We start from the raw sequence: 27,791 nt of genomic DNA on the forward strand, positions 1-27,791 counted from the left end.
TTGTAGTTTGTCTGCTTATTAATCAGAATTTTATTTTTGAAGGCTAATACCAGACTTGTGTGTGTTTTAGGGCGAGTTTCGTTTGTCAAGTTGTGTGTGTTGAGTTGTGTGTGGCGACATGCATGTAGCGACTTTTGTGAGATGAGTTTTGTGTGGCAACATGCGTGTAGCAACTTTTTGTGTGTCGAGTTGCATGTGACAGGTTAGGGTAGCAAGTTGTGTGCAGCAAGTTTTGCGCATGGCGAGTTTTGCGCGTGGTGAGTTTTATGTCTGGTGCCTTTTGAGTATGTGCAAGTTTTGTGTGAGGCAACTTTTGCATGTGTTGCAAATTTTGTGCATGTGGCAATTTTTCCGCGTGTGCAAGTTTTGCGTGTGGCGAGTTTTCCATGAGGTGAGTTTTGCACTTGTGGCGCGTTTTGCGTGAGCCTAGTTTTTGCATGTGGCGAGTTTTGCGCGTGGTAAATTTTGAGCGGCGACTTTTGTGTTTCGACTTTTATGTGGCGAGGTTGGTGTAAGTGTGGTGAAATGTGTGCTGAGGGTGGTATATGCGTTCAAGCACGTGGTAGTGTGTGGCGCATTTTGTGTGTTGTATTCATATCCCCATGTGTGGTGAGTATCTCATGTCGGGGCCCCACCTTAGCAACTGTATGGTATATACTCTTTGGCGCCATCGCTCTCATTCTTTAAGTCCCCCTTGTTCACATCTGGCAGCTGTCAATTTGCCTCCTACACTTTTCCTTTCACTTTTCCCCATTATGTAGATAGGGGCAAAATTGTTTGGTGAATTGGAAAGCGCGGAGTTAAAATTTCACTTCACAACATAGCCTATGATGCTCTCAGGGTCCAGACGTGTGACTGTGCAAAATTTTGTGGTTGTAGCTGCGACGCCTCCAACACTTTTCATTTCACTTTTTCCCCATTATGTAGATAGGGGCAAAATTGTTTGGTGAATTGGAAAGCACGGGGTTAAAATTTCACCTCACAACGTAGCCTATGACGCTCTCAGGGTCCAGACGTGTGACTGTGCAAAATTTTGTTGCTGTAGCTCCGACGCTTCCAACACTTTTCCTTTCACTTTTTTCCCCATTATGTAGATAGGGGCAAAATTGTTTGGTGAATTGGAACGCGCAGGGTTAAAATTTCGCCTCACAACATAGCCTATGACGCTCCCGGGGTCCAGACGTGTGACTGTGCAAAATTTTGTGGCTGTAGCTGTGACGGTGCTGATGCCAATCCTGGACATACACACACACACACACACACACACACACACACACACATTCAGCTTTATATAGTAGATGTAGGATTTAGAATAAGCTGCTATTATGATGAAGCTGTCACTCTGGACCGCCATTATTACATGCAAACAACTCATTTTCCGCATTAATGTTCTGCAATTAGAATTCAGTCTTCATTATGTTTTCCCAACCGACAAGGAACAACAATAGGTGAAAAGCTCGTATGCATATTTTATAGTGAATACCGTGCAGTGTGAAATAGAGGATATTAGACTGTAATGCGCTTCCAGACTCTTTCCTATTGTACAGCTTGCAGTTATATTGTGTTTGCCGATAGCTGCCTGTCACCACATTGATTTCCATACTGATGTACGCGTTGTGGAGATCAGACTGAACTAAAGGAATCCATCTTGTCTTCTTCCTGAGAAATCTCGCTTACAACAAGATACATTTCTGCTGACTTGACATTTCCTTTTATGGAAGTAATCATGTGTGCATTCCTTCTTTCAATAGCAGCCTTTCATTCACCTTCCAGATGATGTAACTTTCTACTGATAAAGACTGGTATAGATTGTTTATGTAAGAGATAGTGAAATATGAGCGCTTGTGCGCATGTCTGTAAAAGAATAATTCTTTTCTATATAAAGGAAGGGAAAAGCCCAGAGAGAGAGATGTGCTCCTGGGCTTCCCCTGTATATGATCACACAATACCTTGTTTGCGTGTCATTTACTCAGGATCCCTACCTCTAGTAAGCCAGGGACTGAGAAGGACTTAACATTTCTTTGGCGCACCGAACAGGGACCCGAGATGAGAGTATTTGCTCGAGATTCACCTGCAGATACGGACAATGGAGATCTGGGATAATGGACGGCAAATGAACTGAAAAACCTGGCCAGGTAAGAGACATTATTAGTTCTCTTTTTATCTGCCTTGTATTATCCGAAAGATCTCTATGAGCCGTGTCATGCTGGGTTAGTCTAGTAGTGAGTAGATACCTATAAAACTCGGGTTACTATATTGTATAGATTTATGAGTCCTGTCCCTGGCAGTGTGTGAACAGTGTGAAGGTTGTGGTATGTTGTGAAAGAAGAGCAAAAGTGCGTAGAAAAATAAGCCGAAATAGTTGGGGTATAAGCCTTATACACGGAAGTCAGCCTAACTGGGTCATGTGGTTGCGTCCTTTCGGGGAGACCTCCGCCCATGCTTGACTCTCATTTAAGTGCTTAACCTCCTTCATTTCTGGATAAGGTTTGATAGAATGAGCCCAGGACGCGGGTCCATGAGCCTGGGACAAGTATGCTAACTGACACAGAAAGTTTTGTGATCTGTATGGTGTTGCTGGGTCTGTTTGCGTGCATAATAGCACTTAAGTACATTCTGCACATTAGAAAGAATGGAGCAGATCAGCCCTTCAATATTTTAGCTCCCTAGGAGAGAAGGCAACGAGACATCACCTAGGATAAGTGATTGTCCAAACGTCACCTGGGGTAGAAATAGATAATATTGAAAAAAAAAATAAAAAAAATGGGAAATAAACAGACAAAAACCGTCTTAGGACAAGTGGAAGCAGCAGATATCATACAGGAAAGATGTGGGAAGACAGTCAGAAGTCAGATTAGAAGGGTAAGAGAAAAATTGGGAATTTCAGAAGCACTTATGTTCAGTACAGAATGGGAAAAACTGAGTAAAGAACGAGGTGGAATTATCAAAGACAATGGGTGGGAAGAAATCATACACTGTATGATAGAGGTCTCAAAAACAGCTAAAGAGGAGAATTGGAAGTATGATCCAGACACTTCCAAATGGATTATGGGGAAGGGAAAAAGTTGTGACATAATCCCACCACCTTACCTAGATCCAAAAGCCCAATCATTTGTACCATCTGGAGGAGCAGAAGGAGGAAAACAATTTCCAGCCTTGTATCCCAATCTTGGTGGGGTAGGAGGATGGGTATGTTCACACTGTGGACAACAAAATCCAGATTGGAGAAATGATTGCCTAGTCTGTGGTACACCTAGACATGGCGCTGTACTTGCCCCTGTTAGGGTAGTACCAAGACCCTTTAGGGAACCTGGTGCTGACGGGGTAATGGGAACTAGATATCACCAGACCCGACAGTATTTTCCTTGGTCCCCTGCTGAAGGTATGTCCCTCCTGCATAATGCGCCTGATCCCACTCAATATCCCATCCGATTTGCACAATACATACAACAAATCATGCAGACTCATGCTGGGGTCTGGGCGGACGGGGAAGAATTATGTAGAATGAAAATGTCCCCCGGACTTTTTCAGGAATTATTGACACACCTACAGCCCAATAGACCAGTGGCAGAAGGGGGTGCCTTACAGACAGAAGCATCAGGTACCCAGTTCACAGAGGCATTAATAATTTTCATGAGAGAAAAACAGAGGGAAAGGGGATCTACGGGTGTGATTATGCAGAAATTTGGGCAAAGTATTGAAGAATATAGTCAAGAATTAGAAAATAGCTTTAGGGATGAAGGATTGGATTTGACTGATGCTTCAGTAAGGAGACTTTTTACAAAACAATTAATAGAGGGGCTAGATCCGAAAATCAGAGAAAAATTTAAATCCTCTACTCCAGATTGGAGAACAATTGAACAACCAAATATTGTGAAACAACGATGTTTAGGAATAGTCATGGATATGAGAGAGAATCGTAAGCCTGTTAGAATAGCACAAGCTAATACAGGAGGAAGAGTGAGACACAACTTTCCTTGCCACTACTGTAAAAAGCCAGGTCATTTCCAAAGAGAGTGCAGGAAGAAGTTGGCAGATATAAAGTCAGGCAAATTTGTTCCCAGAAATAACCCTCCCCAAACGGACAACCAGCAGAAATCTACCATCATAGATGGTCCCATACCAGATTCAGATTGACTCGATGTGTTACAAACTTCCCTACCAGCTAGAAGACCTATGATACAGGTGAATGTGGGGGGGAGAGAGATTCCATTTTTGATAGATACAGGTGCAACTTCCTCAATTTTGAATCAAGATTTTCTTCCGAATCCGGAAGATATTTCAGAACAAACAACTTTTGCTGAGGGTTATGATGGGGTAATTCGAACACTGCCATATACTGTGCCCCTAGAGGTCTCATTAGGACCTAAATGTTTTGCATCCAGATTTTTGTATGCCAGAGGTGCCCCAACATGTTTGTTAGGAACTGATGTCCTAAAGAAATTAGAAGCTAACATCAATTTTAGGGAAGATGGCACAGTTATACTGACTATCCCTGATGATGCAGAAACATTAGAACAATATGTTAGAATTCAGGCTTTTGAGGATTATGCTGAAGAAAAAGAGTACACCACAGATCTAGACCTCTCAATGGTCCCAGAAACACTGTGGGCACAGGGTGACACCGATGTGGGACTATTGCATATCTCTCCTGTAAAACTATCTGTGCAACCAGGAACTGTTCTCCCACAGCTCAGACAATACCCTGTGAGTGCCCAGCAGGAACTAGCGATTACAAAACAGATAGAGGGATATAAAGAGAAAGGAGTTTTGGTAGAGATACAATCACCTGCTAACACTCCTCTGTATCCAGTCAAAAAGAGAACTCTTGATAAGAGTTCTATGCCCAAATATCGTATGGTACATGATTTAAGAGAAATAAACAAAGTTCTAGATCCAATCACCCCAGTTGTACCCAATCCTCATACGTTACTATCACAGATACCAGCCAGTTCTCAAGTATTTACTGTAATAGATCTTTCAAATGCATTTTTCTCGGTTCCTTTACACCAAGATAGTTGGCATTTGTTTGCATTTACATTTAAGGGCAAACAGTTGGCGTGGACACGCCTTCCACAGGGAATGATACACTCCCCTACTCTTTATTCAAATGCCCTACAAACAGTCCTTCAGAGGTTTGAACCCGAACCACAGGTAGTAATTTTGCAGTATGTGGATGACCTACTACTTTGCTGCCCAGATCTAGAAACTGCAGAAAGGTCCACTGTGAGTTTACTATGTTTTTTAGAAAAAGAAGGGTGTAAAGTGAATAGACAAAAGCTACAAGTTTGTCAGACCAAAGTGGTCTTTCTAGGTCATTGCATTTCTCAAGGTAAAAAGCATCTTACACCACAAAGAACTGAAGCAATAAGACAGATGAATGAGCCTAGAAATCATAAACAGCTACGAGCATTTTTAGGAATAGTGTCTCATTGTAGACAATGGATTATACATGCCAGTCAACTAATGCAACCACTGTATGACTGTGTAAAAAGTGAACCTTATTTGTTGACAAAAGAAGGTCAGATTTCGTTCCAACAATTAAAAGATGCCCTTGTTTCAGCTCCAGCATTAGGGCTACCAAACTACACCAAACCGTTTCAGCTTATGGCTGCAGAAGTTGATTCCCATGCTACAGGAGTTCTTACCCAGAAGCATGCAGGGAAACAAAGACCAACTGCATATCTTTCAGCAAGGTTAGATCCCGTAGCTAGAGCAGCGCCAACCTGTGTACGTGTAGTTGTTGCTGTCTCACTATTGTTGGACAAAGCATCAGAAATTGTCCTAGAGTATCCACTCACAGTTCAAACTACACATGATGTTTATGGGATATTAAACCAGGTCCAACCAAAACACATTTCCATGGCCAGACATTTGCGGCTACAGTGTTCTTTGTTGCTCCCCTCTACTATCACATTTGCTAGGCTTCAGACTCTCAATATAGCTACACTGCTACCTCTCGAGTCTGAAGGGGGGAATAAGGACACTGATCCACACGCAAATTTTTTCCCTACAGACACACATGATTGTACAGAGCTCATTTTACAAGAAACGGTAGGCTTACCCAATGTATCCGAAACACCACTTCAAAATCCAGATTTAGAGCTGTTTATAGATGGTAGTAGGTTTGCAGATGACACAGGTAACTTCCATACAGGGTATGCAGTTGTGTCAGAATCTGAAACTCTCAAAGCAGAACCACTTCCACCGAAACAGTCTGCACAAGAAGCAGAACTAACAGCATTGATTGAAGCTCTTAAAATAGCTGAGAACCAGACAGCTAATATATACACTGATTCTAGGTATGCACATGGTATTGTGTTTGATTTTGGAGTAATCTGGAGAGCTAGAGGTTACATGACAGCGTCAGGACAACCTGTAAAACATGCTTCTCTGATCAAACAGATCTTAGAGGCTGCACAAGAAACAAAAGAAGTAGCAGTAATCAAGGTAGCTGCACATGTGAGACTCGACACTAGGGAATCTAGGGGAAATGATAGGGCTGATAAAGCAGCCAAAGCAGCAGCTGTCAAACCCTTACAACAGGTTCATACTGTAAACCCCACAGAAAATACTGAAGATAGACTGAGACAAGCACAGGAAGATGCAGGAGAAGAGGAGAGGGACAGGTGGAAAAAGGAAGGGGCAGAAGAACAAGCGGGAATTTGGAAGAAAGATGGACTAATATGTCTACCTAGAGCCTGGTATCCGATTGTAGTTGGTGGACTGCACCACCCTACTCATGTGTCTGCAAATGCAATGACACTACTGGCAAAGCAAGTCTGGTTGGCTCCAGGTTTTGGCAACTATGCAAGAGACTATTGTGCTGCATGCGCTATATGCCTGGCACATAATCCCGGACAGACAACAAAGACCCCTATGAAGCACCACGTCCGACCTCTCTACCCGTTTCAGCGATTACAAATAGACTTTATCCAGCTGCCAAAAAGTAATGGGTATGAGTATGTGTTGGTATGTGTGGACATGTTCTCGGGGTGGCCAGAGGCCTATCCAGTTCGGAAGGCTTCAGCTAAAAACACTGCTGTAAAGCTAGTTGCCGAACTGATACCCCGTTACGGTCTCCCTGAAGTGATCGAGTCAGATAGGGGTACTCATTTCACTGGAGAAATATTTCAAAATGTACTGAAAATGTTGGGTGTTGAAAGTCAGTTACACACTCCGTACCATCCTCAAAGTTCTGGTAAGGTGGAACGCATGAATGGAACTTTAAAATTAAAAATACAGAAAGCCATGGCTGAAACAGGAAAGCCTTGGACAGAATGCCTTCCACTGGCCCTTTACTCAATACGCAATACCCCAAGGGGTAAGACTAAACTGTCTCCATATGAAATTTTGTTTGGCAGGACTGCCAATTTAGGATGTTATTTTCCACAGCAACTTGTGTTAAATATTGAGTCATTGACTTCTTATGTGCAAAATCTTCAGAAACAATTAACTAAGGTGCATGCACAAGTTTTTGCTTCCCTTCCAGATCCTGACAACACAGAAGGAAGTCACAAGTTGGAACCAGGTGATCAAGTCTATGTAAAAAGACACACCAGAAAGGCTCTAGAACCAAGGTTTGACGGACCCTTCCAAGTCCTGTTGACAACACCTACATCAGTCAAGCTTGAAGGAAAGGCATCATGGATACATGCAAGCCATTGCAAGAAAAAGCAGTATAAACTCATGATATTGATGTTAATAATGATAACCTCAACGGAGGCGTGGGATAGACTGAATTCTCTAGCCCCTTTGAACAATAGATTCGTACAACATCATAGAAAATTAGTGCATGACTTGTTAAACAATACACAAACCCTGACAGATTGTTGGATCTGTACCCATTCGCCGGTATCAGCCACAAGTATACCTTTTCTAGCAGTTCCCGTATTAGCAGAAGAAATATTCGCTTGGCCTAATTGTTCAGACAACCTGGCCAACAACCAAATTGGTAATGCTAGGCTGTGGAATACTACAATCGCCATACCAATTGTGGGATGGGTAGAATTTCCTTGGTGGCAGGGTAATCTCTCAGGGAGTAACACACATCTACAATATTTAGCATTTAGGGGAGGAAAATGGGTACCTAGAAATAAGACTGGATTAACTAATTTAGGACAGGTCCCCACAGAAAATCTACAGCTTAGTTTCAGTACAACCGTCCCCCCCTCTGATGCTTTCAAACCTGTAGTATTGGAAAGATACATACATAATAGAAAATGGAAACATTCTAAATTGTTCCCCCAAGGTGATGCAAACAGTTGTACAAGTAAGCTGGGGAACCTGGTTTGTAATAAATCCGATGAGTATATCAAAGGAATGCCTGTATGTGGGAATCCCGCAGCCGGGTACTGTAGCCCCTTGGGACAAAAACCCTCTTGGTGTATGCTTCAGAATGTATCTAGATTTGTGGACTTGGCTCACAGATTGGTATTGCAGCACTCAGCTCTATGGGATCTGCCTGAAGGTACATTTTGGATATGCGGAGAAGGAGCATATAAATGGCTTCCCGTAGGTATAAAGGGTACTTGTACATTAGGACGCCTAACCCCGGCTACATTCATAATTTCAAATAAACAAGTGAATATGCAAGCCGTGCCCAAGCACACACTGTATAAAAGAGCTGCAGATAACTCACCACGTCCCTCGGGGAGGCCACATATAGTACAAATGGGAATTCCTAACAAAATTGCTAGTACCATTTTTATTTATCCTATGTTAACACAGATGTGGGATAAATTAGTTAGAGCCACGGATTATCTACATGATCAGATCTGGGATATATTGGATATACTAAACACTAGTATAGCTGTACAGAATCAGCTTATAATAGTCACTAACCAACATACCCTGGTATTGGATTACCTAACTGCCTCACAAGGGGGTATGTGTCAAATCATCGGACCCACCTGCTGTCATTATATAGACCCGAATAGTACTATGAGTATGACATTTAAATTAAAGGACGTACAACGACTCAGAGATCAGTATGACAAAGACAATGACCAGAATAAGGATAGCTGGTGGTCAGATACCTTTTCTTTTCTTAACCCAGCCAACTGGTTCAGAGGAATCGGTGGGTGGGTTGCTGGGATTATGCAGAGCATAATACATATAGTTATGATTATTGTAGTCATATACGTACTATTCCAGATTGTGCTCAAGAGTATCTCAGTATGCACAGATAAACTTTGTGTAATAGATGCAAGAGTATAAAGTTTTTTTTCCTTCTTCTCTTATGTTATCCTTTGCTAATACTGATTATTGCGCTTATTTTGCTATCCCTTTGTAATATCTGTACTTATTGCAAAACAAAGAAAAGGTTGCGAGAGTTAAACGGAAGAAATAATACTAGATTTGATTCTCTTATTGAATACAAGCATGTACATGTGTAATACCAAATAAAGGCTTTGTCTTTGGCCCTGTGGTAATAAAATAAATAAAAGAAAATGTCAAAGGGGGGAATTGTGGAGATCAGACTGAACTAAAGGAATCCATCTTGTCTTCTTCCTGAGAAATCTCGCTTACAACAAGATACATTTCTGCTGACTTGACATTTCCTTTTATGGAAGTAATCATGTGTGCATTCCTTCTTTCAATAGCAGCCTTTCATTCACCTTCCAGATGATGTAACTTTCTACTGATAAAGACTGGTATAGATTGTTTATGTAAGAGATAGTGAAATATGAGCGCTTGTGCGCATGTCTGTAAAAGAATAATTCTTTTCTATATAAAGGAAGGGAAAAGCCCAGAGAGAGAGATGTGCTCCTGGGCTTCCCCTGTATATGATCACACAATACCTTGTTTGCGTGTCATTTACTCAGGATCCCTACCTCTAGTAAGCCAGGGACTGAGAAGGACTTAACAGCGTGTAGCTGAGCAAGACTACCGGCACTGTCAGGGGGCCTGGCACAACCCCCAGCAGGCACATGCAACGTCTACGATGTGCATTAACATACGAGCAAGATTTATGGAAAGAAAATAAGTAATGGAAATGATCAAGCAACTGAAACATACAGCAGATCAGTTTCCAGCCATGGCTCGTTACATGAGCAGCACGCAGCCAGTTTGAACGATTGGCATTGACAACATAAAAAATGATAAATATAAAAAAACGCCAATGGGAGCGGCACGGGTGCACAGCTTAGCAGAATGCTGTACCTGCTGTCCTAGTAATTGGTTGGGGTCCCAAGCCACACTTTGTTAGGGTATGTGCATACGTTAAGTACTTACAGCAGAAATTTCAGCACCAAAAACGCATCTCTTGGCCAAAAAACAAAAAAACCCACAATACAAGCATTTTATGTGTTTTTTTCCCCCATGTAAGGAGAAAATAAGTAGCAAGTGTTTGAGGCTTCAGAAATTTCATTCACTTTGCTGGAACTATAAAACACAGTTTTCGATCGCACTAACACACTGTGTGAACAAGCCCTTAGTGTTTGCCTTAAAGGGATTGTCCAGTCAAAATCGATAAGTCTGCAGTCTCACATGAATCCCCCAGCGCACTGTGCACAGTGAGGATTTGCCGGTTTCTGACACGGGAAAGGAGGGTATGTATGAGTTATACATACTCCCGGCCAGGTCCTGTCTAGTGGGCATGGTCACACTCCATACACTCGTATTGAGCCAGGCCCAGTCTAGTGATGCAACTGTCTAGTGGGCGTGGCCAACTAGTAGGCCCAGCCACGCTCAATACTAGTGTATGGAAGACCACGCTCACTGGCAGAGAGCATACATACATACATGCATACATACCCTCCTGTTCAGGGTCAGAAACCAGCAGTTCCCAGCAGCACATGGTGCATGTGCTGGGGGAATGATAAGTCTGCAGTCACACAGAGTGACTGTAGACTTATTGATTTGGACCGGACAACCCGTTCAATTACAAAGGGTAGCCATGATACTGTAAACCAGTTACCTCACGTGTTCCCTCAAGGTAAAACAATCATGTGGAATTATTTTATGCCACCATAGTATTCACACTTACGTGCTGAAAGCAACTGCGGACACTCGGTTCAATGTTACTTCCACCAAAAGCAGCCACCTCCCCAAGCTGGCGGGGGATCTGAATTGCATCATGAAGCAGTAACCCCAGCTGCTTTTGGTCACATGTGTCAGCTGCTCCAGAAACTTCTTTGAAAAGATCTATGCAAGAGAAAGTTAATAAAAACGTGTTCAATTCAACTCCATTAACAACAATATTAAGACAATTTGAAAGAAGAAAAAGTAACACTGAATATAAAATCGCAGCAGAAATGTTTTTCTTGGGATCGAATGTGCAGAATCACAGATCTCCAGCAGATAGAAGATTTGTTAATCGTGACACTTTTTGGCACATCTAAATAGCATTAATTTGGCTACGGGGCACGCAGTTTGAGGATTTTTTCTTAAGTGGGTCAGCTCCTAAAACATTTGAAAAAATGCTTTAAAAAACTCTTCTTGTCCACTCAAAAGGTTGCAAAAATGTTTAAGGAAAAATAATCTTACAAAATGCTTCAAAAATCCACTTGAAGAAATGCTTCAGGAAAAAGAAACTCCTCCGAAAACCATCCAAGGGTATGTATACACGGTATGTTTTTCAGGCAGATCCTGCTGAAGAGACAGAAGAAAGATGCTGGCGGTGAAGCCACTGAGAAAACGACTGCAACACCGCCGCCGGAGCCGCTTCAGGAAAAAAAGCCAGTTTTCTTCCCTGGAGCGGTTTTGTGAAAGAATATTCTGGTAGCTCCTCCACTGTATTAAAGACCCCATGTACCCAAAACTCCCCAAAAAGATTTATTTCCTGAAGCAATTTCCACTTGAAAAACTCGTCGTTTTCCAATGCTTCCTAACACACCTAAGAATAAGTATACGGTAATTGTCTTCAATTATAGAAGAGTCAACAACAATTTTTTTCCTTGCTCACCCTTCTGTAATTGAAGGAAAATGCACATAAAAATTTGGAGACTTAATATAAGTCTGTAGTATTATCTAGTTTTCAGATATGCAATCTAAGATTTCCTTTAGCTGCTGCCCGACTTGTGCCCTACAGCTGAAAGCTGAATTGAAGACGGCACATCTGACCTACTATTTTCATGTAGAAAGCGGAGGGTGAAGGCACAAGAAATAGAAACACGGAAGAAATCATGCTTGTGTAGCTGCTGCTTTTATTATTGATCTCTCAAAGGACCCTACCAGACGGCAGGTGCTAATGGACAAGAAATAGTTTCTCTAAGGAGGTAACCTTTCCAGTCTACATGCTTTTCTCTACAAAGATTTAAAAGAGTAGTAAAAATGTTTTTTCCTAATTCAAAATTCAGAAATGATTAGTTCCATAATATATGTATTTATGAAAATAAGCACGACAAAATGAGATTGGCACCTGTAGCCAAAGTGTTTTACAATAAAGGGAAACCTGATTATACCGAACCTTTGGGATCTCGGTTGTCCACCTTTTAGGAAAAAACAAGTTAAGCAATGTCCATGAAAAAGAAGAAAATGGTGGCACTCACTGTCCCACAAAAAGTTCCTTGTTTCACATCAAAACATGGATGCAGGAGAGTCTGTGGGGTACATGCCGGACAACGGCCGTTATGCGCCTCAACGATGAGTATTTGAGTGTAGTACTCATTGAAGAGCAGGAGGCGCGAAACAGCCGTTGTCCGACATGTATCCCACAGACTCTCCTGCATCCATGTTTTGATGTGAAACAAGGAACCTTTTGTGGAACGGTGAGCGCCACCAGATTCATCTTTTTCACGGATATATATTTTTATTCGGACTACCTGAAGCCACCACTAAGGAGCTTAAAGGCACCTAAAAATATTAATCTGGTGAAAAAGTCAAAACTGATTTCACATATTACCGGGCTTTTAAGTAGCTCTTTTTTAAGGGCAAGGGATATTGGAAAATATGTTTTGAATGTCAGCAGAAGTACAAGAGACCCTGGTCAGAACCAGTGGTGGGAGCGCTTATGCAAGTATTTTGGAAAGTTGGTAAATTTAAATAACATTGTTCACTGCTTGGAGATGTTGGGTCTTGGAAAACCCTTCTTGGCCTCCTTCACACATCCCTGTTTGCTGTTACATGTGTCATCGTTTTTTCATAGATGCCACACATACCCATTGCAACCTATAGTGCTGTGCACATGTCCGTGTTTTCACACTCACCACACAGAGACTTGTCTGTTTTTTACCAGCAGCATGGATGACAAAGGCTTATACAAGTCTATGGGTCCGTGGAAAACACGTACAGCACATGGATGGCATCTGTGTGCTGTACATGTTTACCATTGCAAAGTATAGGAGATGCTCTGAAATTTTGTTTTTCTTTTGCCATACCGGAAAAACACTGATGGCGTATGGATGACACACTGATCAAAAACACTGATGACACTGGTATGGTTTTATCAGCCACCGGTTTTATATAGATGGGTGAAGGGGGCCTTAATAAAGACAGAATTATGCTGGCAAAATAAAGCTTTATCCAGGAGACGGGGTATGTAAAAAATAACAAACCTAGTGGCACCCATCTCCTGTGAACCAGCTGGATCCAGCGCTGTTCTGCGCAAAGAAACAGGAAGCACCGTCCAATGGATTAGTGCGGTCTGTGATTGACTGCAGTGGTCTGGTGTCTTAATCAGTATAAATCATCTGATGACAAGCTGCTCAAATCACCTGTGGAAGGGTGACCACTATCTGTCTATGGCCAAACCTCTGTACAGCCTATGCTGGATCCAGGTGGGCACGTTTAGGTGAATATTACGGTGTCTGTTATTTAAATATCTCATCCCTTGGGCAAAGTTTTAGCAGTATAAACCCTTTAACAAAAAAAAAATCATCATCTAGCTTCTTCTAGTATTGACTGCAGACAACCAAAATTTTCAGTTGGAATCTTCTAAATCGTTCAGATGCGGCAGATGAGCGTATACACCAGATATGCGCTATCCAATTTTAATTGGGAAACGCACTGACCCATGTTATTCAATGCTGCTATTCAGGTGAAAGATTTTCTTCTCGGTCTAAATGTTCGTAAGAAGAAAAATGCAGTATGCACTACGGATGAGATTAATGCATTTGAGGCTATGGATGTGAGAAAAAATCACACAGAACATCAGAGTGGCATCGGATTTTTACGAATGGATTTCTATTATAAACTTAGAAAACTAAACATGATCGAGGATATTTTCTAATGTAGTGGTCTGAAAACGGATCGCACACAGGCGTAAAAACCCGGACACTCAGATGAAAATTGGATGGAAATGATAAAAATATCTGGATGAGTTTCTGGAATGAACTCAGGCGATTTTTCATCTCCGTGTCTGCAGCTAACTCTTCTGGAACCTAGGATACTCCAATCATACTCCACGGGCACCGCTGATTTATACTGATCTGTATGTTGGGGAGTCATAGAAATTCTGACATCTGAAAATATCTAGTGCTAAATGTGTCCCTGATTGTGGATCCACAGGGGCTGTGAAAATGTTCTATACATCAGGGATCCTACGTAATGTGCAAGTAGTAGTGCCATACAGCTACATACATAGGATCATACTGGTGATTACTGCAAAAAAAAATAAAAGTAAAAAATAGTTATATTTAAAGGGGTTAGCAAGGACTTTTATATTTTTGTGTATGGTGCTAGGGACTGACAAGCAAGTAATTATTACCTACCTGTAATACCCAGCACCGATGTCTCATGGCTCAGAGCAGTCATAGCCCATTCCTGCTGGAGACTCTGTGGCTCACGCTGACATCACGTCGACAGAGCAGCGTCTTCTCTTCTGCTCTGTCGACAGAATGTCACTACTGAAGTAATGTTGATTAATAGCTGACTCCCCACTACCTAACTGCGGGGAGCATGAGGTCAATCAGCATGGCGTCTAGTCAAGCCCCATTGACAGATCAGAATGGAAAAGAAAGAGCTCCTCTACTGAAATGAAGCAGGGGAATTGACAGCTGAGTAGAGAGATCATCCCCATGCAGAGATGGCAGGTAGTTAGCAATTGTCTACCTGTTAGTGCTTACTCCATGCACAAAAACAACAGAAGTCCTGGAAAATCTTTTTAAGAACAAAATTACTACCCATCCAGCAAGATAATGCACAAGGATTACCTGTGTTTGTATACAAAAACAGAGATAACACATTGAGCCGAATTAATAAAATTCAGACACCCTAGAATTAGAAACAAGCCCTACATTTAACACAACGGTTCATACTGGAAAAATGTAGTGCTTCTTTATATACTTCCATCCAACGTTATACAACCTCTTGGTTGGCCTACTTTAGACTTTCTAAGGCTATTTTCACACATCAGTTTTTTTGTTTCAGGCAGAATCCAGCAAATTTGGAAGAAACGGATTCGTCGCAAATAGTGAAAAACTGATGCGCCGGATCCGTTTTTCTGCCGGATCCGGTTTTTGTTTTTTAACCTGGGGATAACTTCATGTTCCGGAGAGAGAGAGAGACAGAGAGAAGAGTGAGAGATTGTATGTATGGAGAATGCATGTAAAACCGATTCGGAGGCCAGATTCGTCATGTCACATGTCAGTTTCGTCCGTTTATCGCTGGAACCGACGCTGGGCGTTTTTTCGCAGGACAGAAAAAATGTTCATATGGACGTTTTCTCCGTCCACCGGAAAAGAAAATTTGGACAGATCCGGCAAAAAACGGATGAAACGTGTGGCCATCAGGCACAATCCGGTGCTGGTACAACTCTATGACAAAAAAAGGATCCGTTTTTTTTTCCAAAACTCGACGGATTGTGCCTGACAACAAAAACCTGATGTGTGAAAGTAGCCTTAAAGGGAATCTGTCAGCAAGAATTCACCCCTGTCACAAACTATATGTACATGTAACTCTTTCAAAGACAAGTCCAGTAATACCTTTACATGTGCAGTCCATTCCTCTGTTACTCAGAAATCAGAGTTTGCATTGATATGCAAATGAGATTGTAGATCTGAAGCCTCTGTCACTCCCATTGCCTGAGGTCACACAGCATAGGGTCAGTCAGTCAGGAGGAGATGGCGTTGGTCGAGGAATAGAGCTGGAGTGACGGAGCCTTCAGATCTACATAGGGATTTGAATATCAAGTCAAACACTGATTTCTTAGTAATGGAGGAATAGACTGGCCAGGTAAAGGTATTGCTGGACTTGTCTTTATAAGCGCTACATGTCCATGTAGATAGTGTGATAAGTTGCTAACAGATCCCCTTTACGTTTTCACCTTATTTAATTCCATATCATTATCAATTTAATAAATATTAAACAAAAATAGAGAATTTTAATCAATTGGACACATTTTGTGCCTATGGCTTACTATCTAGGCCAGCTTGTTTATAAGAGCCGAGGAAAACGTGTGCCAAGGAATCACAAGAAGTCAGAAGATTAGAATATTCTTCTTCATTCTTTAGTAATCCTCCAACAGCTCTACAACAACAATACTAAACAATGCTATACTGACATGAAGGAAACATAGAGAAGAACTAATGCTATTATGGATATAGAGTATTCAAAAGAAAAAACGAAAACGTTGATATTACTACAGTGTAAAACATTGCACTGCAGGGGTAATAACGACCCGGATTTAAGAAGCCTTATAATTCCGACATCATTAGGTATTCATGTTTTTTATGTGCCACAAAGTAAAAAAAAAAGTTTTTTTTTTTTTTTGCAATAAATGTTGTCATTGTAGGTACTTTTGACAACTCAAACGTACATTATAAAAAATATGAAAGCTCCTGAACTGTGGTGCATGAGTAATATATTTTATTATGACACAAACAGAATCCTTTAGACTTATTTAAGGTTTCCAACTGCAATTACTAAATATCTGCATGAATAAATTGTAGTCTAAATTGCCACATTCCTGGCGAATAGTAGCCGATATTGTAGAATTGTCCTTGGCGTCTCTCATTGCTATAAATGATAACGGATTGATAAATGTGTACTGGAACACACACAACTAATGGTATGTCAGCTCATTTACAAACCCGCTGGAGTGAGAAATTATGTGTATATTACCCAGCTATGAAATAGGCAACGTCACAAAATATATACTGGATAAAAATACTAACAGAAAGAAACTTTGAAAGGATATATGAGATTATGGTGGTATACTTACATTTGTATTTCTCTTCTAATAAACCCTTAGATAGAGATATAAGACCAATCTTCAGAGATTGCACCCGAATCTTCCCAGTGCGACCCCTGTGAACACCACAAAATCAGTCAGTATTTTCTGCAAATTTCATGTTTCATTCACTACTTGAACTGTTTCATAAGTCTGTGTTATAAATCACATTATAAGACCATCTATCAATAGGATATTCGGCCCCTAACTAAAAGCATGAGTGTAAAGACCCTTTAATGACCACTACATTCATACTTTTCTTGTAGTATTTTTGGGGGAATTTAGAGAAATTTACCCTTGACATTTCTATCGCAAGTGCATTGGGGCGGGCCCTGCATTTCCAGTTTTGCTTTGTTCTTTCCCTTTTCCTCACGCATCACTGGCATCCAGTCCTTAAAGGGAACCTGTCACCCCCAAAATCGATGGTGAGCTAAGCTCACCGTCATCAGGGGCTTATCTACAGCATTATGGAAAGCTGTAGATAAGCCGCCGATGTTACCTGAAAGAGGAGAAAAAGAGGTTAGATTATACTCACCCAGGGGCGGTCCCACTGCGGTCCGGTCAAATGGGTGTCTCAGGTCCGCTCCGGCGCCTCCCATCATCATTCCATGACGTCCTCTTCTGGTCTACATGCCGCGGCTCCAGCGCAGGCGTACTTTGTCTGCCCTGTTGAGGGCAGAGGAAAGTACTGCAGTGCGCAGGCACTGAGCCTCTCTGACCTTTCCGGCGCCTGCGCACTCCAGTACTTTCCTCTGCCCTCAACAGGGCAGACAAAGTACGCCTGCGCCGGAGCCGTGGCGTGAAGACCAGAAGAGGACATCATGGAATGAAGATGGGAGGCGCCGGAGCGGACCTGAGACACCCATCGGACCGGACCGCCCCTGGGTGAGTATAATCTAACGTCTTTTTCTCCTCTTTCAGGTAACATCGGCGGTTTATCTACAGCATTATAGAATGCTGTAGATAAGCCCCTGATGATGGTGATCTTAACTCACCATCGATTTTGGGGGTGACAGGTTCCCTTTAATTGACTAGTCAATCTTGTCTCCTGTTCACAGGTCCTCTTTAAGTTTACAATATTGATGACAACCCCTTTCTATATGTTGAATTAGGTAATATAAATATCATAGGTCCTTTTAATATGATGATCCTCCAATACTAGTCAAAATGAAGAAATACTAAAAAACAGGCGCTACATTGCGTCTTGTTGCTGTGCACAGTGTATGACCATTGATATGACACCGTCTTCCACAACCTCACCTTTGTAGCAGAGTTTGGCTGCTCCCCATGTTTCAACCTACATATGAGAATGCTGATCATTATCACCGTTTGGCATATTTGGTTACTTATTTACCTGACTGTAATCATATAAAATCCCAGACAGGTTTATCTATAAAAAGTAATGCTATTTTGAAGGCAAAGGGTGGTCACACCAAATGTAGATTTGATTTAGATTTATTTTTTGTTCATAAGATGTATAATTATGTGCTTAATTCTAAAACTCTGGGCAAAACCGTCAATGAAAAAGACCTGGGTGTATGGGTGGATGACAAACTTAAATTCAGTGGCCAGTGTCAGGCAGCGGCTGCAAAGGCAAATAAAATAATGGGATGCATTAAAAGAGGCATAGATGCTCATGAGGAGAACATAATTTTACCTCTATACAAGTCACTAGTTCGACCACACTTAGAATACTGTGCACAGTTCTGGTCTCCGGTGTATAAGAAAGACATAGCTGAACTGGAGCGGGTGCAGAGAAGAGCGACCAAGGTTATTAGAGGACTGGGGGGTCTGCAATACCAAGATAGGTTATTACACTTGGGGCTATTTAGTTTGGAAAAGCGAAGACTAAGGGGTGATCTTATTTTAATGTATAAATATATGAGGGGACAGTACAAAGACCTTTCTGATGATCTTTTTAATCATAGACCTGAAACAGGGACAAGGGGGCATCCTCTGCGGTTGGAGGAAAAAAGGTTTAAGCATAATAACAGACGCGGATTCTTTACTGTAAGAGCAGTGAGACTATGGAACTCTCTGCCGTATGATGTTGTAATGAGTGATTCATTACTTAAATTTAAGAGGGGACTGGATACCTTTCTGGAAAAGTATAATGTTACAGGGTATATACACTAGATTCCTTGATAGGGCGTTGATCCAGGGAACTAGTCTGATTGCCGTATGTGGAGTCGGGAAGGAATTTTTTTTCCCCAATGTGGAGCTTACTCTTTGCCACATGGGTTTTTTTTGCCTTCCTCTGGATCAACATGTTAGGGCATGTTAGGTTAGGCTATGGGTTGAACTAGATGGACATATAGTCTTCCTTCAACCTTAATAACTATGTAACTATGTAACTATGTAACTTTTTATTTTGATAATTGATAGAAATAAACTATTAACACTATTTCTTATTTTGTAACATTTTTTCTACACCTTCCTAAAACTTTTACATGATACTATGTATATATATATGTATGTATATATGAAATTGTTATGTTACTTTCACAAGTGTGATTGCTGCAGAGACGAGCTGTAGCCAGGAAAATTTGTTAAAGGAAATCGGTCAGAAAGATCATCCCTCCTACGTCGTCTATATGGGCATGCAGGTCATAGGAAGCTGAATAAATAAATTATACCTTAATATCTGTAATCTGATGTTTTATTCTTGAGATACCCACAAATGTCTTAATATTTAAATGAGTTGCTAAGATCTATGGGCCGGACACTGATCTCCTTGAGAATTTGCCTCCAGAGCTTAGACCAGAAAACCACTCTAATATAAAGGAGAAGTGTTTATATTTTATATTATATTATTATTATATTATATTACATACAGTGTGCTCCCTTATTTTTACACACAGCACTTGAATCCTCTGTATATGGTTTGTATCTATTTAGTATTTGCTATGTACTCATTTTGGGGCGTGACAAAAAAGGGTCATAAACGCGTAGCTATGAATCAAATAAAATAAGTCAGGGGGTGTATAAATGGATAATTCCTAAGGAAAAAATTTGCGTAGCATGATATGCAAAATGTTTGTTTTTTAACTGAAAATTGGGACATTATCTGCTTTATCTTCCTTGGGCACCAAAATACCATATCCGGGCGATGATTACCAATTTATGGAAGTAATACCATGATAGCTGCACATTAAAGTTATAAGCAGCAACAGCTGAACTTTTTCTAAAAGCATTTGGATTATATACTAGCATCCTCTCCTTAAACAGTTCACAATGCAGCAATTAACATATTTAATACATTTGTAAGTGATTTAGATCCTGAGCTCTGTAACAGCTTCTTAAATTTCTAGTGGAAGTGATTAAAATCCATCCACAGGATTGTTTATACAGCGCTAATATTCCTGTGCAAATCTGGCAGGATTGTAAATGAACCTTTACACCATAATATATATGGAAACTCAGTACGAGATAAGTAAAGCAATGTATCTGTGCAGACACTCATCTTTTTATGTAAATTACAGATTGTAAATATCTAAGTTTTACATTATGCTGCATGAATGCAGGTTTCAGATTTAATCTAAAAAGTTACAAAGCAGTGTTAAACAGCCACATCAACACCTTCAACCAAGAGCTCAGAGAAAACAGATGCTAATTCACAATGTTAATAGAGCTTTAAGGTACTGTCACACTAAGCGACGCTGCAGCGATACCGACAACGATCCGGATCGCTGCAGCGTCGCTGTTTGGTCGCTGGAGAGCTTTCACACAGACAGCTCTCCAGCGACCAACGATCCCGAGGTCCACGGTAACCAGGGTAAACATCGGGTAACTAAGCGCAGGGCCGCGCTTAGTAACCCGATGTTTACCCTGGTTACCATCGTTAAAGTAAAAAAAAAAAACACTACATACTTACCTACCGCTGTCTGTCCCCGGCGCTTTGCTTCTCTGCTCTGGCTGTGAGCGCCGGGCAGCCGCTCTGCTTTCCGGCCGCTGTGCTCACAGCCAGAGCAGAGAAGCACAACGCCGAGGACAGACAGCGGTAGGTAAGTATGTAGCGTTTGTTTTTTTTACTTTAACGATGGTAACCAGGGTAAACATCGGGTTACTAAGCGCGGCCCTGCGCTTAGTTACCCGATATTTACCCTGGTTACCAGCGAAGACATCGCTGAATCGGTGTCACACACACCGATGCAGCGATGTCTGCGGGGAGTCCAGCGACGAAACAAAGTTCTGGACTTTCTTCCCCGACCAGCGACAGCACAGCAGGGGCCTGATCGCTGCTGCCTGTCACACTGGACGATATCGCTAGCCAGGACGCTGCAACGTCACGGAACGCTAGCGATATCGTCTAATGTGACGGTACCTTTAATCTGGCTACTAATTATCACTTTGGGGCAAAGGGGAATTTTAGTAGATATAACTGCATATACTAGCTTACTGCTAGGTGACCATGTCAGATATGTTCTAATTAATAGGTCTATCTTAAAGGGAATCTGTGACCCCCGGGACGTAACATACATAGTAACATAGTTAGTAAGGCCGAAAAAAGACATTTGTCCATCCAGTTCAGCCTATATTCCATCATAATAAATACCCAGATCTACGTCCTTCTACAGAACCTAATAATTGTATGATACAATATTGTTCTGCTCCAGGAAGACATCCAGGCCTCTCTTGAACCCCTCGACTGATTTCGCCATCACCACCTCCTCAGGCAAGCAATTCCAGATTCTCACTGCCCTAACAGTAAAGAATCCTCTTCTATGTTGGTGGAAAAACCTTCTCTCCTCCAGACGCAAAGAATGCCCCCTTGTGCCCGTCACCTTCCTTGGTATAAACAGATCCTCAGCGAGATATTTGTATTGTCCCCTTATATACTTGTACATGGTTATTAGATCGCCCCTCAGTCGTCTTTTTTCTAGACTAAATAATCCTAATTTCGCTAATCTATCTGGGTATTGTAGTTCTCCCATCCCCTTTATTAATTTTGTTGCCCTCCTTTGTACTCTCTCTAGTTCCATTATATCCTTCCTGAGCACCGGTGCCCAAAACTGGACACAGTACTCCATGTGCGGTCTAACTAGGGATTTGTACAGAGGCAGTATAATGCTCTCATCATGTGTATCCAGACCTCTTTTAATGCACCCCATGATCCTGTTTGCCTTGGCAGCTGCTGCCTGGCACTGGCTGCTCCAGGTAAGTTTATCATTAACTAGGATCCCCAAGTCCTTCTCCCTGTCAGATTTACCCAGTGGTTTCCCGTTCAGTGTGTAATGGTGATATTGATTCCCTCTTCCCATGTGTATAACCTTACATTTATCATTGTTAAACCTCATCTGCCACCTTTCAGCCCAAGTTTCCAACTTATCCAGATCCATCTGTAGCAGAATACTATCTTCTCTTGTATTAACTGCTTTACATAGTTTTGTATCATCTGCAAATATCGATATTTTACTGTGTAAACCTTCTACCAGATCATTAATGAATATGTTGAAGAGAACAGGTCCCAATACTGACCCCTGCGGTACCCCACTGGTCACAGCGACCCAGTTAGAGACTATACCATTTATAACCACCCTCTGCTTTCTATCACTAAGCCAGTTACTAACCCATTTACACACATTTTCCCCCAGACCAAGCATTCTCATTTTGTGTACCAACCTCTTGTGCGGCACGGTATCAAACGCTTTGGAAAAATCGAGATATACCACGTCCAATGACTCACCGTGGTCCAGTCTATAGCTTACCTCTTCATAAAAACTGATTAGATTGGTTTGACAGGAGCGATTTCTCATAAACCCATGCTGATATGGAGTTAAACAGTTATTCTCATTGAGATAATCCAGAATAACATCCCTCAGAAACCCTTCAAATATTTTACCAACAATAGAGGTTAGACTTACTGGCCTATAATTTCCAGGTTCACTTTTAGAGCCCTTTTTGAATATTGGCACCACATTTGCTATGCGCCAATCCTGCGGAACAGACCCTGTCTCTATAGAGTCCCTAAAAATAAGAAATAATGGTTTATCTATTACATTACTTAGTTCTCTTAGTACTCGTGGGTGTATGCCATCCGGACCCGGAGATTTATCTATTTTAATCTTATTTAGCCGGTTTCGCACCTCTTCTTGGGTTAGATTGGTGACCCTTAATATAGGGTTTTCATTGTTTCTTGGGATTTCACCTAGCATTTCATTTTCCACCGTGAATACCGTGGAGAAGAAGGTGTTTAATATGTTAGCTTTTTCCTCGTCATCTACAACCATTCTTTCCTCACTATTTTTTAAGGGGCCTACATTTTCAGTTTTTATTCTTTTACTATTGATATAGTTGAAGAACAGTTTGGGATTAGTTTTACTCTCCTTAGCAATGTGCTTCTCTGTTTCCTTTTTGGCAGCTTTAATTAGTTTTTTAGATAAAGTATTTTTCTCCCTATAGTTTTTTAGAGCTTCAATGGTGCCATCCTGCTTTAATAGTGCAAATGCTTTCTTTTTACTGTTAATTGCCTGTCTTACTTCTTTGTTTAGCCACATTGGGTTTTTCCTATTTCTAGTCCTTTTATTCCCACAAGGTATAAACCGCTTACACTGCCTATTTAGGATGTTCTTAAACATTTCCCATTTATTATCTGTATTCTCATTTCTGAGGATATTGTCCCAGTCTACCAGATTAAGGGCATCTCTAAGCTGTTCAAACTTTGCCTTCCTAAAGTTCAATGTTTTTGTGACTCCCTGACAAGTCCCCCTAGTGAAAGACAGGTGAAACTGCACAATATTGTGGTCGCTATTTCCTAAATGCCCAACCACCTGCAGATTTGTTATTCTGTCAGGTCTATTAGATAGTATTAGGTCTAAAAGTGCTGCTCCTCTGGTTGGATTCTGCACCAATTGTGAAAGATAATTTTTCTTGGTTATTAGCAGAAACCTGTTGCCTTTATGGGTTTCACAGGTTTCTGTTTCCCAGTTAATATCCGGGTAGTTAAAGTCCCCCATAACCAGGACCTCATTATGGGTTGCAGCTTCATCTATCTGCTTTAGAAGTAGACTTTCCATGCTTTCTGTTATATTTGGGGGTTTGTAACAGACCCCAATGAGAATTTTGTTACCATTTTTCCCTCCATGAATTTCAACCCATATGGACTCGACATCCTCATTCCCTTCGCTAATATCCTCCCTTAAAGTGGACTTTAGACAAGACTTTACATAGAGACAAACCCCTCCTCCTCTCCGATTTTTACGATCCTTTCTAAACAGACTGTAACCCTGTAAGTTAACTGCCCAGTCATAGCTTTCATCTAACCATGTCTCGGTTATTCCCACTATGTCAAAGTTACCTGTAGATATTTCTGCTTCTAGTTCTTCCATCTTGTTTGTCAGGCTTCTGGCGTTTGCGAGCATGCAGTTTAGAGGATTTTGTTTTGTTCCAATCTCCTCACTGTGGATTGTTTTAGAAATGTTCTTACCTCCCTTCTGAGTATGTTTTCCTGGGTCGTCTTTGTTCGAGTCTAATGTTTTTCTTCCCGTCCCCTCTTCTTCTAGTTTAACGCCCTCCTGATGAGTGTAGCGAGTCTTCTGGCGAATGTGTGTTTCCCAGGTTTGTTGAGGTGTAGTCCGTCTCTGGCGAGGAGTCCATCGTACAAGTAATTCACACCGTGGTCCAGGAATCCAAATCCTTGTTGTCTGCACCATCGTCTTAGCCAGTTGTTTGCATCAAGGATCCTGTTCCATCTCCTGGTGCCATGCCCGTCTACTGGAAGGATAGAAGAAAAAACTACCTGTGCATCCAGTTCCTTTACTTTCTTCCCCAACTCTTCAAAGTCCTTGCAGATTGTCGGTAGGTCCTTCCTTGCCGTGTCATTGGTGCCAACATGTATCAGAAGAAATGGGTGGACGTCCTTGGAGCTGAAGAGCTTTGGTATCCTATCGGTCACATCCTTGATCATCGCACCTGGAAGGCAGCATACTTCTCTTGCAGTTATGTCCGGTCTGCAGATGGCTGCTTCGGTGCCTCTCAGTAGTGAGTCTCCCACCACCACCACTCTTCGTTGCTTCTTGGCTGTACTTTTTGCTGTCACTTGTTGCTGTGTGCTCTTTTCTTTTTTGCTTGCTGGTATTGCTTCATTCTTAGGTGTGCCATCTTCATCCTCTACAAAGATTTGATATCGGTTCTTCAGTTGTGTGGTTGGTGATTTCTCCATGGTCTTCTTGCTTCTTTTGGTCACATGCTTCCACTCATCTGCTTTTGGAGGTTCTCTGACACTTTTTGCACCTTCTGTGACCAGTAGAGATGCTTCTGTTCTGTCTAGAAAGTCTTCATTCTCTTTGATGAGTTTCAAAGTTGCTATTCTTTCTTCCAGACCCCGCACCTTTTCTTCTAAAAGGGCCACTACTACTGTGAACATGTAGCACGTGCTGCAGCTCACCATGTAGGTTGTCACATCTGCCATGTTGCTCCTAGATCCTGCTGACTTGCTGTGTGTTTTCCTTCTTGTGTAATCTACTCAGCCAAGCTCTCTTGCAATAATGTCCTACAGGCAAAAATTTGGTGATGCTTTCGAAGCAGCTGGTCCCGGCTGTACCCAACGATCTTCTAGCTTAGGGAGACTTCGCTTCTCCCAGAAGGCACCTGGAATATGCAAATTAGCCTCCTGAAGCTTGAATCCCTGGTTTGGTGATGCTTTCGAAGCAGCTGGTCCCGGCTGTACCCAACGATCTTCTAGCTTAGGGAGACTTCGCTTCTCCCAGAAGGCACCTGGAATATGCAAATTAGCCTCCTGAAGCTTGAATCCCTGGTTTGGTGATGCTTTCGAAGCAGCTGGTCCCGGCTGTACCCAACGATCTTCTATATGACCTATTAATATGGGCATACAGGTAATAGAAATGTTACACTAGTCCTACCTGTATGCCTCATATTAGTGGTTGTCGAGAAATGTTATACTCTTTCTGTATGCTAATGATTTCTTCCATGCTCTGGGGCGTGTGGTGCCTGGAAGAAATCCCTGCCTCCTGTCTTCATTATAATACTACCCCACTCCTCCATGCCATCCATACCTTTTCCTCCCTTCTTTGGACACTGCATTCAGGGATCTTAGTTGCAAGCACCATCGACTTCCGCTCCAGTGATCTGCGGTGTGTGCAACGATAAGGTGCCCCCCCACTTCCTCCCTGCATAGTCATAGCTATGTATACATGATTCCTAGCGAGGACTAGGCAGGCAGGAAGTGGGGGAGCACCTTATTGTTGTGCACGTTGTAGGACAGGATTCCGGGGCTATAACTGACACTGATGGGGGAGGAGGTAAGTATTACAATGAAGACAGGAGGCAGGGATTTCTTCCAGGCACCGCACACCCCGGAGCCAGGAAGAGATTAGCATAAGGAAAGAATATAAGATTTCTCAACACAAGACCACTAACATGAGGCATACAGGTAGGACTAGTGTAACATTTTTCTTACATATATGCCCATATTAATAGGTCATATACGTCCTGGGGGTGACAGATTCCCTTTAATAACAGACGCCCAGACTTATACACTTTATAAAAGTTATTTTTTTAAGTTTGCAATTAAAGAGAGCATATGTCCTGATTTGCTTAGCTTTTGCAGCATCGAGGAAGCATAAAGGCACTGAAGTTCCTAGATCCAGCTTCAGAGCTTGCAATCTACAGTATATCTATAACAGAGAGCTTATTAGAGTGCGCTTCTTGCCTGCAGAGGTGGCTGGGAACATAAGCAATGAACAACACACCACAGAAAAGTGGTGTGTTGAGAAGTGAGATGATTTTTTAATAAGAGGTATATTGCTAAGTTGTTTGTCTTAAAGGCACCTTGCAATTTTACCAATTTATGATTAGAAAACCACTTTAAGCTTCAGTGCTGTGAAATACAATTTGATCTTGTTTTATAAATAATGTGATAAATAAAAAAATCTGCAAATGAATTGATTAAAAATTATGCTATCTTACCTCTGAAAAACCATTACCATGTGCTGCCCACTATGTATCTCATTCTGCCTAAATTACTGTCGCCTGCCTGTTGTAAAGAGCAATCCATATGTAGTAGCAAAGATGCTAAGTTGGGTGTTATGATCTGATGGTTTAGGAGCAACATGGAACGAGCTCTGAAGGACGTGGTAACTGTACTGACCGCAGTCCCTAAGCTCAACACAACACTAGAAGTAGCCGTGGAATGCTCCTAACTCTCCCTAGGCATCTCGTCACAGCCTAAGAGCTAACTACCCCTAAAGATAGAAGCAGGAAAGCTATCTTGCCTCAGAGAAAATCCCCATAGGATAGATTAGCCCCCCACAAATAATGACTGTGAGTGGAGAGGGAAAAGACATACACAGAATGAAACCAGGATGAGCACTGGAGGCCAGTCTAGCTAAATAGATAGGACAGGATGGAATACTGTGCGGTCAGTATAAAACACTACAAAAAATCCACGCAGAGTTTACAAAAATCTCCACACCTGACTAAAGGTGTGGAGGGTAAATCTGCTTCCCAGAGCTTCCAGCAAGACAGAATTAATTCATACTGATAAGCTGGACAAACAAAGAAAGCACAGAATGGATAAGTCCACAATCTATGGACAGAAAAGAGCAAGCAAAAACTTAGCTTTGCTGAACTGGTCAGGATAACAGGGAAATCCAAAGAGATGTGAATCCAACCAGGAACCATTTACAAGTGGCACTGGCTGAAGGAAAGAGCCAGGCCT

The 27,791-nt window shown here is 41.7% G+C and overlaps 1 protein-coding gene across 2 annotated transcripts in view; it reads right to left on the bottom strand.

The window, feature by feature from the left end:
• UTRN (utrophin) overlaps nt 1–27,791 on the bottom strand; it is a 930,516-nt gene that overhangs the window by 102,416 nt on the left and 800,309 nt on the right. For both annotated transcript variants that reach the window (XM_069769124.1, XM_069769123.1), the window contains exons 64-65: nt 17,105–17,190; nt 10,991–11,148 (exon numbers count right to left, since the gene is read on the bottom strand). In XM_069769124.1, the coding sequence (XP_069625225.1) occupies nt 10,991–11,148; nt 17,105–17,190 (244 nt within the window). The remainder of the gene's footprint in view (nt 1–10,990; nt 11,149–17,104; nt 17,191–27,791) is intronic.

The sequence above is a fragment of the Ranitomeya imitator genome, chromosome 5 (genome assembly GCF_032444005.1).
Source record: "Ranitomeya imitator isolate aRanImi1 chromosome 5, aRanImi1.pri, whole genome shotgun sequence".
NCBI lineage: Eukaryota > Metazoa > Chordata > Amphibia > Anura > Dendrobatidae > Ranitomeya > Ranitomeya imitator.